The sequence below is a fragment of the Anarhichas minor genome, unplaced genomic scaffold, assembly GCF_050575085.1.
Source record: "Anarhichas minor isolate MPS153535 unplaced genomic scaffold, ASM5057508v1 ptg000044l, whole genome shotgun sequence".
Taxonomy (NCBI): domain Eukaryota; kingdom Metazoa; phylum Chordata; class Actinopteri; order Perciformes; family Anarhichadidae; genus Anarhichas; species Anarhichas minor.
The window spans coordinates 778,116-790,000 of record NW_027466490.1 but is presented as its reverse complement, the minus strand read 5'-3'; the positions used below and the strand labels follow the sequence as shown (position 1 = coordinate 790,000).

Genomic DNA, 11,885 nt, shown 5'->3' with positions numbered 1-11,885 from the left:
ATTCGGCTACTATATCGGTTAGATTGACGTAATATTTAAAGACAGTTTCAGTGTTTCTGTTGGTATGAAGACGACATTCGGCCGGATTACGTAAGAAAAAGTGTCGTTTGTGTTCTTAGTTTAATTTTTAGGTTAAATTCTATCCGACAGACGACTAGTTTAGATAATTAACTAATCAATTGGGTGTTCTGTTCTATTCGGCTCATGATTTATTACGTGAAGATGTTCGTGTTACAACAATCCGTCATTGTTGTAACGTTAAATTCCGTCCGTGCACATTACGTCATGTTAACTGAATCTGACGTTAGTGGGTTAAAAACGTCATATTTATGAATGGAGTCTGGTGTAACGTCTCTAATATTTAACATATTATATATTTATATTATATGTTATAATCCTCATCTGTTCTAGTCCAGCTGCTGGAAATAACTTTAACTCTCCACATCTGATCAAGGGTTTAAGTATTTATGAGGTATTTGTACTTCATTTGTATTTCAATGTTATGATATTCTATATACTACATTTTAGAGGGAAATACTGTATGTGTAATATGGTGTTTAAGAATATACAATCATAATGCTGTATACATACGATACTGCCATTATAATAGTAGTATTATTAGTAATCCAGTACAACATCTTTTGTTGTTTGTAATATATTAATATTTTTTATCATATTTCATATCTTGTAAAACATCTTGTCTATAATATTTCACGTAGTCATATCTTATACTTTATATACCTTCTGAAGTGGAGACTTCAAATGAGCTCAGCTGGCTTTCTGCTTCTTTCTGCTCTGGGATATTATTTATCTCTGTTATGTTTGTTTGTTTTTATGTCATTTTATTAATTTCTTTCTTTATTTTGATCATAATGTCTCACTGAGCTGCTTTATCTGTCAAATAACTTTAAACTGTTTTTAAAGGGGCTATATAAATAAAGTTATTATTATAAGTTTATTCAGGTGTACCTAATAAAGTGGCCACCGACTGTTTATAATAACATGACTTGACATATTTGCATAATGCGTACTTGTGTTTCTGATACTTTAAGTACATCTTTGCTGCGAATACTGCAGTACTTTTACTGAATTGTTATTATTATTATTATTTTACTCTTCACAGTGAGACGTCATGGAGTTCACAGAGAGCAGATTCCCTCACCTGCTGCAGCCAATCAGAGAGCTCACCAAGAACTGGGAGATCGACGTGGCGTCGGAGCTAAACGACTATTTAGAAGAGGTAGAACACGTCGGATAAGAAGCTCTCTGATTAGAAAGAAGACTGAGTCTCTGCGTCTTTGAGTCTCTGCGTCTCTGTTTTTGAGTCTCTGTGTCTGTGTCTTTGAGTCTCTGTGTTTTTGAGTCTCTGTCTTTGTGTCTCTGTTTTTGAGTCTCTGTGTCTGTCTTTGAGTCTCTGCGTCTTTGAGTCTCTGTCTTTGTGTCTCTGCGTATTTGAGTCTCTGTCTTTGAGTCTCTGCGTATTTGAGTCTCTGCGTCTCTGAGTCTCTGTGTCTTTGTTTCTGTAGCTGGACGACATGTGCATTACGTTCGATGGAGGGAAAACCAGACTGAACTTTGCCGAAGCGGCGCTGCTGATCCAGGGTTCAGCCTGCATCTACAGCAAGAAGGTTCACATTCAAATAAAACCAAACTGTAAAACTTTATTAACAACCAGCTCTTATTAAACGTCACTGTCGTCTGTTTCAGGTGGAGCTCCTGCACAGTCTGGTCTACCAAACTCTGGAGTACATCAACGACAGGAATAAGAAGTGAGACGGTCCTCCAGCTGTGAGTCAGTGTTGGACAGACCCGTTCAGGTGATTCAGCTTTTCTGATGTTTGTTTTCTCGACAGACGGAACAAACAGACGTCAGCGTCTCAGGAGGACGACGCTGACGGAGCAGCGAGCGAACACGACGATGAGGCTGTGGTGAGAAACAGTTCTATTTATTGTGTTTCTGATTGTTGCTGATTGTTGTTAAATGTTATGCACCTCCCGTCATGTCAAATTCCTTGTATGTTCAACATACCATGGCAATAAACGGTTCTGATTATTATTCTCAGAGCTGGAGGGGGAAACAAAGCATGTTGATATATTTATTAAGATATTAAAATGTCTTTAAATATGTCTATGTGAAGTTTGAATGTTTACAAACAGTAGCCACATGATCAACATGACCAACAGGCTAATAACCTGCTTCCTCTACTGAACTGTTACAGAAAGGCATGGGTAATGTAGGACATCATTGAGCCTACCATTCTGTCTGTCTCCTTCAGTTCACTCCGCTCAACATCGAGGTCTCTGGGAACTCTATGAATACAGACTCCAACACGGTGAGTTTACTCCAGACTAACTCTCTGACTACAGACAGTTTATTCCAGACTAACTCTCTGATTACAGACAGTATATTCCAGACTAACTCTCTGACTACAGGCAGTTTATTCAACACTAACTCTCTGACTACATACAGTTTATTCCAGACTAACTCTCTGATTACAGACAGTATATTCCACACTAACTCTCTGATTACAGACAGTATATTCCAGACTAACTCTCTGATTACAGACAGTATATTCCAGACTAACTCTCTGATTACAGACAGTATATTCCAGACTAACTCTCTGACTACAGGCAGTTTATTCCACACTAACTCTCTGATTACAGACAGTATATTCCAGACTAACTCTCTGATTACAGACAGTATATTCCACACTAACTCTCTGATTACAGACAGTATATTCCAGACTAACTCTCTGATTACAGACAGTATATTCCAGACTAACTCTCTGATTACAGACAGTATATTCCAGACTAACTCTGATTACAGACAGTATATTCCAGACTAACTCTGATTACAGACAGTATATTCCACACTAACTCTCTGATTACAGACAGTATATTCCAGACTAACTCTCTGATTACAGACAGTATATTCCACACTAACTCTCTGATTACAGACAGTATATTCCACACTAACTCTCTGATTACAGACAGTATATTCCAGACTAACTCTCTGATTACAGACAGTATATTCCAGACTAACTCTCTGATTACAGACAGTATATTCCAGACTAACTCTGATTACAGACAGTATATTCAACACTAACTCTCTGATTAGACAGTATATTCCAGACTAACTCTGATTACAGACAGTAAATTCAACACTAACTCTCTGATTACAGACAGTATATTCCACACTAACTCTCTGATTACAGACAGTATATTCCAGACTAACTCTCTGATTACAGACAGTATATTCCAGACTAACTCTGATAACAGACAGATTATTCCAGACTAACTCTCTGGTGTCTGTAGTTCATCATGAAGTGTAACTATCTCTGTTTCACCATCAGACTGTGAGTGTTGCTCCTCTTCCTCCTGAGTCTCTGATTCCTCCTGAAACCTCAGAGAAGCACAAGCTCCCGCTCATCAGGTCAGTCTAAAACAACACAATGAAGTATTTAATATATTACTACTACAGTGTTCAGATATTGTTCATAAATCTGTGTGTCTCAGTGTGACCGGAGACGTCCTGTGCAGTCAGAAGGACTTCAGGATCAACCTCTTCATCCCAGGAGACCAGGATCTGATCCTCCTCACTCTCGGATCAGCTGCCTCCAGGTTTCTGATGGATGTGGATCAAATCCCTGCAGAGTCTCTGCAGCAGAGGGGTACAGATCCTCGTCCTCTTGAGGCTCTGGTTGAAGATAACGGAGGTGATGCTGAGGAGGACTTCCTTCCTTTAGAGGATAACAACATGGAGCTGGACCAGGACCCAGAGGAGCATTTGGACCGGCACCAGGTCTGGTTTTTGTGTTCAGTCCAGTTCGGAGACTTTGAGACTCTTTGAGTCGTTGTTAAAGTCTTTAAAATGTGTCTCAGGCTCCGAGTGAAGGACGGATGATCCGAGAGAGACGAGAGGTCGAAGAGAAACCAGCGAGGACGGAGGAGACGCCTCCGCCTGTAAGTATGATCATCTTTATTGTCATTCTACCAGTTTAAACAAGTTTATCGTGGAAATATTCTAATGTTGCAATATTACTAATTTATTAAGTGTTTTTTTTCTCTTCACTCTCATGATATTAGATTTATATTTCTCATTACTTTTTACTTACATTTTTTTCTTTAGTTTTGTGTCTTTTTTCATAAAATTATTTCTTAAAGAAATGACAAATACATTTTTGAAATGTCACTAATTATTTTTCATTTATTTACTACTCATTAAATCATGTAAAATTAGAACTTTATTCTTTAAATATTGTGACTTAATTCTCATAAAAATCCAACAGTTCTGTCTAAATATCTCCACTTTATCCTGTAAACAGACGTTTCCTCTCGAACCCTCTTGAGTTTAACATAAAGAACGATGTGAACGTTTCAGGTCAGTGTGTGGACGTTAAACGACCCGTACGTCGTCCTCGGAGAAGACAAACCTTTTAAATCTGGGAAATGCTACAAAGTCCCTGAAGGTCTGGACGACGGAGGGAAGAGGAAAAGAAGACGAGCTGCTTCTCTTCAGGACTTCAGGAGCTGGTTCAGAGGAACATGTGAGAACCACAGTCTGTTTACATGATGATGAGGATGATGATGGTGATGATGATGAGGATTTATTTTGTCTTTCAGTTGATCCTCCAGAGCACAAGTTCAAAAATGGACCAGCGTTTCCAGGTAAACAATTCGTCACTATTTCATGAGTAAAACTAAATCTATCATAAGAAATAAAACCATAACATGTGACGTAATGACGGCCATCTTTAACAGTTATAGAAAATCATGTTTCATGTTTTTCAGACCTGAACTACATTTATTTAAACACCATGAAAAACAAACTGAAGACTCTGAAGAGAATCTACAGGAGAGCAGTAAGTGTGTCTGTGTCTGTGTGTGTGTGTGTGTGTGATCCTGTTGATGATGTAATGTGTTGTCTCTCTGACCTCATCCACACGGATACAGATAGTTTTGAAAATTCATATATTATCGTTTTAAAGACTCGACTTCTGCATTTTGGCCGTCGCCATCAGGAAGTGAGCATATCTGGACTGAGGAGGAGTGACGTAGAGACGCCGTATACGTCTCTGGTAGAGACCTGTCAATCACTGTGTAGCCTCGCCCTAAAGCATCCCCTGCTTTATGGTCTGTTTGACTCTAAATGGACCATAATGTACTAAATGAACATCATGCTGTATTGAAGAAGACTTGAAACTAGAGATTGAGACCATAAACTCATGTTTACAATGTTTACTGAGGTAATAAATCAAGAGAGAAGTAGAGTCATTTTCTCATAGACTTCTATACAACCAGAGGAGTCGCCCCCTGGTGGACACTAGAGAGAATGCAGCTTTACTAAGTGATGTCACTAAGTGGGTGTGGTCAGTGATGTGTGTGTGATGTCACTCAGGGGGTGGCGGTCTCTGATGAAGAACTCAGGAGGACCTTCCTCCAGCCAGAGGAGGCGGGGCCACAGCAGCAGGGGGAGGAGCCTATGGACGGATTCAGACCCCCCGACATGCTGGGTAAGACCTCCACACACACATACACACACACACACACACACACACACACTTTGTAGACATCACTTCAACTCCTCTCAGCTCAGGGCCCCGTTCCTCGTACGTGGCTAACTGAGTTAGCCGGATACTTGTCAGGATAAGATGACGTAGATCAGGCTTTTCGTTTCCACGAAGCAAGTTTGGCAAAATCACCATGGCAACACATCCATAAGCTTGAAGCTGCTCCAGCGCAGGCTAACTGAAGGTAGCTGGATAAGCTGCCACTCCCCCGGAAAACATGTCAGCTCCTGTCATATACGGTAGTCTAATGCACTTGCGCATCTACCGGGGGTTATACGGGAGTTCCGTAAATGCATGTAAAGTGAGACACACGGTGATCCATTAAAAGCAGCTGAGCAAACTAAGAAGCCTCTATTGCATTAATGTACAGCTCCCTTCATCAGAGATCCACTGATGAAGGAGGATATTAGTTAGATTAGCGTTTTATAGGGAGAGAGTTCTTCCACATCGCCAAGATCCGTTATCACATCATGATGACTTCCTATACGAGCGCTATCCATTCTGCCCACAAGGAGTCATTTATTTACAGACCTTCTGGAGCATACATTGAACACCACACGCTGCAGCCGAGCATTGACTCTCACACACTGGATGCAGCCTTGAGCTGTTCTGCGAGTGGTACATTGTTGTTCAGTGTCGGCGATGCGGAGAACATGGGGAAAGCCGCTGCATGCCGTGCTGTTGGTGAAGTTTATTTGGCGCTTAATAAACTTATGGATGTGTTCATTACATCACCATGGCACATATTGTACTGACTCAGCATTCTGAGTAATGTGTGTGTGCTTAGTGTTTACTTGCTCCCATGTCCTCTTGATGGCTGCGTTGCATACATGAGGGTTAAAGCACTCATAATGATATGACTGTTATTAGTACACCAGCATGTCATTACTGTAGAACATGATGAAGGTGGACTCATGATAAGAACAGAGAGAATCACACTATTTATCTTCACTGCTTCAGTTGATTGAATGTCTGATGATGAATAATACACACACACACACACACACTGATCCGCCCACACACAGACTCACACACACAGATTCAAACTGCTAGTTCTATATGGTAATCTACACATACATGTATATACACATATATAGTACATGATACATAAGGGCATACAGTACATATATCCTCATATTAATGAGTATCAGTTAGATACTCTTTGGGCTTGTTTTTATTACTTATTCTGAAAGAGTTGAGATCATTATTGTCGCTATAGATCTCATTGGATGATGCATTCATGAAGCCTACTGCCAGCAGCACATTTAAAGACATATCATCTGATTGATTGGGGTGATGAGGCATTAAAATGAGCCGATACATTTACAACACTTACGCATTTAACTTGTCTGTGATATTTTGCGTGCTTCTTGTCTAGCCCTCACAGCGGTGGCGGTGTTATATTTTGCTGTGATTATGGTCTTGAATTCCTCATATGCGTTCATGATCATCTCCTGCTCGTCATTTGACATTGTACTGTTAGAAAATCATGGTTTCGGTGATCGACGCTTCCCCCTTTTGAAGTAGGACGGGCACACGCAATTATCCTGATCCTGATCGTCTGGGTCGAATTAACGAGACTGTTTGAGAGGATCAGCCTTGGAGAAACCGAGATAGCCTGACATCAATCATCGGGTTAATTTAGGCTGCTAATAGGACATTTGATCGACTAAGTTGAACCACGTACGAGGAACGGGGCCCAGGTGTCTGAGTCTTTGAATCTTTTAAAAGGTGGAGACGACGACAACGACCAGGAAGCGTTTCCAGATGATCTTCCAGCTGAGTTTGCTGTTGGACCAGACTTCATATCTACAGGTAGAGAACACACCTGTAGGACCAGACTTCATATCTACAGGTAGAGAACACACCTGTAGGACCAGACTTCATATCTACAGGTAGAGAACACACCTGTAGGACCAGACTTCATATCTACAGGTAGAGAACACACCTGTAGGACCAGACTTCATATCTACAGGTAGAGATCACACCTGTAGGACCAGACTTCATATCTACAGGTAGAGAACACACCTGTAGGACCAGACTTCATATCTACAGGTAGAGAACACACCTGTAGGACCAGACTTCATATCTACAGGTAGAGAACACACCTGTAGGACCAGACTTCATATCTACAGGTAGAGATCACACCTGTAGGACCAGACTTCATATCTACAGGTAGAGAACACACCTGTAGGACCAGACTTCATATCTACAGGTAGAGAACACACCTGTAGGACCAGACTTCATATCTACAGGTAGAGAACACACTTGTGATATACTTTTTGTTGTTTTAGGCGCTCGGAGAGATGAACTGAGTTATGAAGATCTGGTGAAGCTGCGTGTGGTGAGAGATGAAATGATGACTCATCATTAAACCATAATACCTGATCAATGAGATGTAATGATTACCTGTGTGTCTGTGGTGCGTTCAGGAGCAGCTGGTGGTGAACTGTCGAGGTTACACTCAGGAGACGGCTCTGTCTCGTAGAGTCAAAGACTGGGAGGACCAGATCAGACCGGAACTGGTGCTGCAGGTAATGAACCAGTCTGTGGGTGTTGTTGTGATCAGCTGGTTGTTGTTGTTGACGTTGTTGTTGTGTTCAGGAGCAGCGCTCCGTGTTCGACATCCACGACTACGGAGACCGGATCGTGTCGTCGTTGACCGGCGTCGGTCAGAGAAGATCTTTCTCCTCCATCGTCTCTGGATTCAACAACTATGAAGCCTGTAAATACCTGCTGGCTTCTCTTCAGCTGGTAAACAAACAAACAAACACATGACATCACAGAGAACACCTGCAGCTTCTAACATCAGTGTTTGAGACGTCTGGAATCAACCAAAGCTCTTCTGATATTCACCTTCTAACCTGTTAAAGATGTGATTCACATGTTTGAAGTGTCTTTGTGGAGGTCATGTGACCATCATGTGACTAACTGAAGGCGTGTCCTCTGGTGTCTCAGGCCAACGACCTGACGGTGGAGGTGGACAGTGTTGGAGGTCTGGAGGACAGCGTGGACTCGATGGGTCTGACTCTGATCAGCACTCACAGAGCTACAGACAGGTTCAAGACCCTCACGGGTTCCACATGAACACACATACACACGTGTGTGTGTATATGTATGTATGTATGTATATATATATATATATATATATATATATATATACCCCCTCATAACTATATCATGATCTGTCCGTCTGAGGATAGAAATGAACATTTGTTATAAAAACTCTCCTGTTACTAAACAAGCTGATAGTACGGAGGACAAAAGATACTAAAAATCAAAGATATGTAAATAAATCTGCCATAAAAGTATTTAATTCTCCTCTATTTTATTATTTCTTAAATGTATTTATTTTTTTCTTTTCTCCCAAACATATTTAGAATTATTTTCTTAATTATTTTATTATTTCAGGAGGTTTTAAGATTCACCACGAAAGACAAAAATACCAAAAACTAGTAAAAGTTTAGTTTTTTGAAAACATACAACGGAGTAAATCAAAGTTATATTTCAAAAGTAAATAATATTTAATATGTTAAATCACAGAACACAAAACATTTGATGTATTGATATCTCAGACTGGTCGTGAGCAGAAGGTTCTGGTTCCCTCAGGGACCCTACGGTTCTGTTTCCTTCAGACCCCTAAGGTTGTGGGTGCAGCTGCTCGTAGTTCTTGATGTGGTTCCGGACGCTCTCAGTGATCTGGTCCCGGCTCTTCATGCGGTTGTAATAGTCCAGAAACAGCCCGTCTGGACTGATGAGGTAGATCAGGATCGTGTGGTCCACGATGTAGTCCCCGTCCTCGTCCTTAGGACCGGCGCTGGCGTACACCCTGTAGTCCCGCCCCGCGTGTTTCACCTCCTCTGGCGTCCCCGTGAGTCCGATGAGCCGCGGGTGGAAGTCCTTCACGTAGCGGTCCAGAGCCGCCGCGTCGTCCCTCTCCGGGTCCACGGTGATGAAGACCGGCTGGACCGGCGGCAGCGAGGCGTCCCGGTCCAGAGCCGAGACGGCGGCGCTCAGCTTGTCCAGCTCCTCGGGACAGATGTCGGGACAGTGTGTGAAGCCGAAGTACAGAAGGACCCAGCGGCCCAGGAAGTCCGCTTTAGTCCTGCGTTGGCCTCGGTGGTCCAGAAGACTGAAGATCCCCTGACCCAGAGAGACCTGCTTCAGCTGCTCCACCCGCCGCCGACGCTGGTTCTGACGCTTCTCAGAGTCCATGAACCACCAGGCCGCCAGCAGGCCGCCGCCCACAAGCAGGCCCACGCCCACCCGGGTCCTCAGACCAGGACCAGGAGGACCCGGACCGGGACCCCGCGACAGGAAACACCGGGGGGTCCGCTGAGGAAGACCAGGACTTAGAGGAAGACCTCTCAGGAGTCTTCCTCCTCCACGCACATCACCCACAATGCACCTGAACCACGACATGTTTGACTCCTGCAACACAAATGCAGTATTAGTACTTTACTTTAAGAGTACTTTTACTGTGCTTAAAGTACCACAAGTACTCACTCTGTTATACTTTAATCATTCAGAATACATTGATGACATATTCATATATTCTGTTTTCACAGTAACTTACAGCTGTATTGTAGTAAAAAGTACCTCATTTGTACTCTTATGCATCACTGTTTATGAATATTAAAACATTACGGAGCAATAATAGAGAATAAAATATATTTAATCCTTTACAGCATTCAATATTTTATTCTATCTTTATATATATATTTTTAATTCTGGATCTTTTACTTTTTTCTAGAGACGTTTATTTTTCTTTCTTATTGTTGGTCATTTATATATTTACATAATATTCATATTTACACTATTTGTGTACATCCTGTCTATACTTTACCTTTTTATGCTGTTATTTATTTATATTTTTAAATATTTATTTCTAAATGAATGTTGTTGCTAATCGTTGACATATCGGTATATGAAAAATAATTTATAATATAGTATAGTGAAAAAAATGTACATTTTTATGTAAAAAACCCTGTAAATTTAAATGATTACAATTCTAAAAAGTGTATGAATATTTAATAGTTATGATTAACTTAAAAAAAGAACTCTGTGAAAGTGTAAAACAACAGAAATATATAATATTTTACTGTTTTTAAATGTATTTGCTGTTGCAGTACCTCTTCCCGCCACCAGCGGCAGCACTGACCGGCGCCATGTTAGATTCTACACGGTTTGTATTGATTTGAATGAAATTCACGGTTCACTCGATGAGAATAACTCGTGTTTTTGTTACTTTGAACGCGCCTGACATCGATAGCTATCCTCCTGAACGGTTACTGACAATTTTACCGTTCCTCCGGTGGGTTCATATTATTATTAATATAACGATAATATTATTTTTTAACACTTAAAATGAGATATTAGGGCTTCAGAACAGGACACACCATCACTCTAAGCTAGCACACAGCTAACAGTTGGCAGCTAACCTGCTGCTGTGAAGCTAACGTTACGTCACCCGGACGTTAGCATACCTAGCTAACGAGTTTAGCATCGTTAGCATAGAAACGTTAACGTTTCAATAGAAATGAACTCACCTTCAGTCTGTGAACAGCGTCTGTGGTCACACATGTAACAGAAACACGACGTAATTACGTCATTACGTAAAACTCAACACAACCACACTGTAAAAAATACTGTTAGAATACAAGTACTAATCCCACACTGTAAAAAGTACTACTGCAGTAAAAGTACTAATACCACACTGTAAAAAATACTGTTACAGTAAAAGTACTAATACAACACTGTAAAAAATACTGTTACAGTAAAATTTCTAATACCACACTTTAAAAAATACTTTGTTACAGTAAAATGTTCCTTCAAAGTATAATCAGTAAAATGTAATTAAAGTATTTAAACTGTCTTTAAAATATCTTCACAGGTATTCTGTCTCTCTCAGGTATTCTGTCTCTCTCAGGTATTCTGTCTGTCTCTCTCAGGTATTCTGTCTCTGTCAGGTATTCTGTCTCTCTCTCAGGTATTCTGTCTCTGTCAGGTATTCTGTCTCTCTCTCAGGTATTCTGTCTGTCTCGGGTATTCTGTCTCTGTCAGGTATTCTGTCTCTCAGGTATTCTGTCTGTCTCAGGTATTCTGTCTCTCTCTCAGGTATTCTGTCTCTCAGGTATTCTGTCTCTCTCTCAGGTATTCTGTCTGTCGCTCAGGTATTCTGTCTCTCTCTCAGGTATTCTGTCTGTCTCTCAGGTATTCTGTCTGTCTCTCAGGTATGCTGTCTCTCTCTCAGGTATTCTGTCTGTCTCTCAGGTATTCTGTCTGTCTGTCTCTCAGGTATTCTGTCTGTCTGTC

General features: G+C 41.0%; 2 protein-coding genes across 2 annotated transcripts in view; one reads left to right on the top strand and one right to left on the bottom strand.

Annotated features, from left to right (window-relative positions):
* ncaph2 (non-SMC condensin II complex, subunit H2) overlaps positions 1-10,498 on the top strand; it is a 12,893-nt gene extending 2,395 nt beyond the window's left edge. The window contains exons 3-19 of the mRNA XM_076111247.1: positions 1,124-1,240; positions 1,527-1,628; positions 1,708-1,769; positions 1,854-1,929; positions 2,277-2,333; positions 3,354-3,433; positions 3,517-3,802; positions 3,883-3,963; positions 4,382-4,547; positions 4,624-4,668; positions 4,792-4,862; positions 5,399-5,513; positions 7,302-7,385; positions 7,865-7,914; positions 8,003-8,104; positions 8,175-8,324; positions 8,529-10,498. Coding sequence (XP_075967362.1) covers positions 1,133-1,240; positions 1,527-1,628; positions 1,708-1,769; positions 1,854-1,929; positions 2,277-2,333; positions 3,354-3,433; positions 3,517-3,802; positions 3,883-3,963; positions 4,382-4,547; positions 4,624-4,668; positions 4,792-4,862; positions 5,399-5,513; positions 7,302-7,385; positions 7,865-7,914; positions 8,003-8,104; positions 8,175-8,324; positions 8,529-8,657 — 1,764 coding nt within the window. The 5' untranslated portion in view covers positions 1,124-1,132 and the 3' untranslated portion in view covers positions 8,658-10,498. The remainder of the gene's footprint in view (positions 1-1,123; positions 1,241-1,526; positions 1,629-1,707; positions 1,770-1,853; positions 1,930-2,276; positions 2,334-3,353; positions 3,434-3,516; positions 3,803-3,882; positions 3,964-4,381; positions 4,548-4,623; positions 4,669-4,791; positions 4,863-5,398; positions 5,514-7,301; positions 7,386-7,864; positions 7,915-8,002; positions 8,105-8,174; positions 8,325-8,528) is intronic.
* On the bottom strand, positions 8,965-11,150 carry sco2 (synthesis of cytochrome C oxidase 2). Its single transcript, XM_076111248.1, has 2 exons — positions 11,120-11,150; positions 8,965-10,001 (listed from the first exon to the last, which is right to left on the bottom strand). Exon 2 carries the CDS (start codon positions 9,990-9,992, stop codon positions 9,210-9,212), a length of 783 nt encoding a protein of 260 aa, XP_075967363.1. The 5' UTR covers positions 9,993-10,001; positions 11,120-11,150; the 3' UTR covers positions 8,965-9,209.
* Positions 11,151-11,885: the final 735 nt, after the last annotated feature.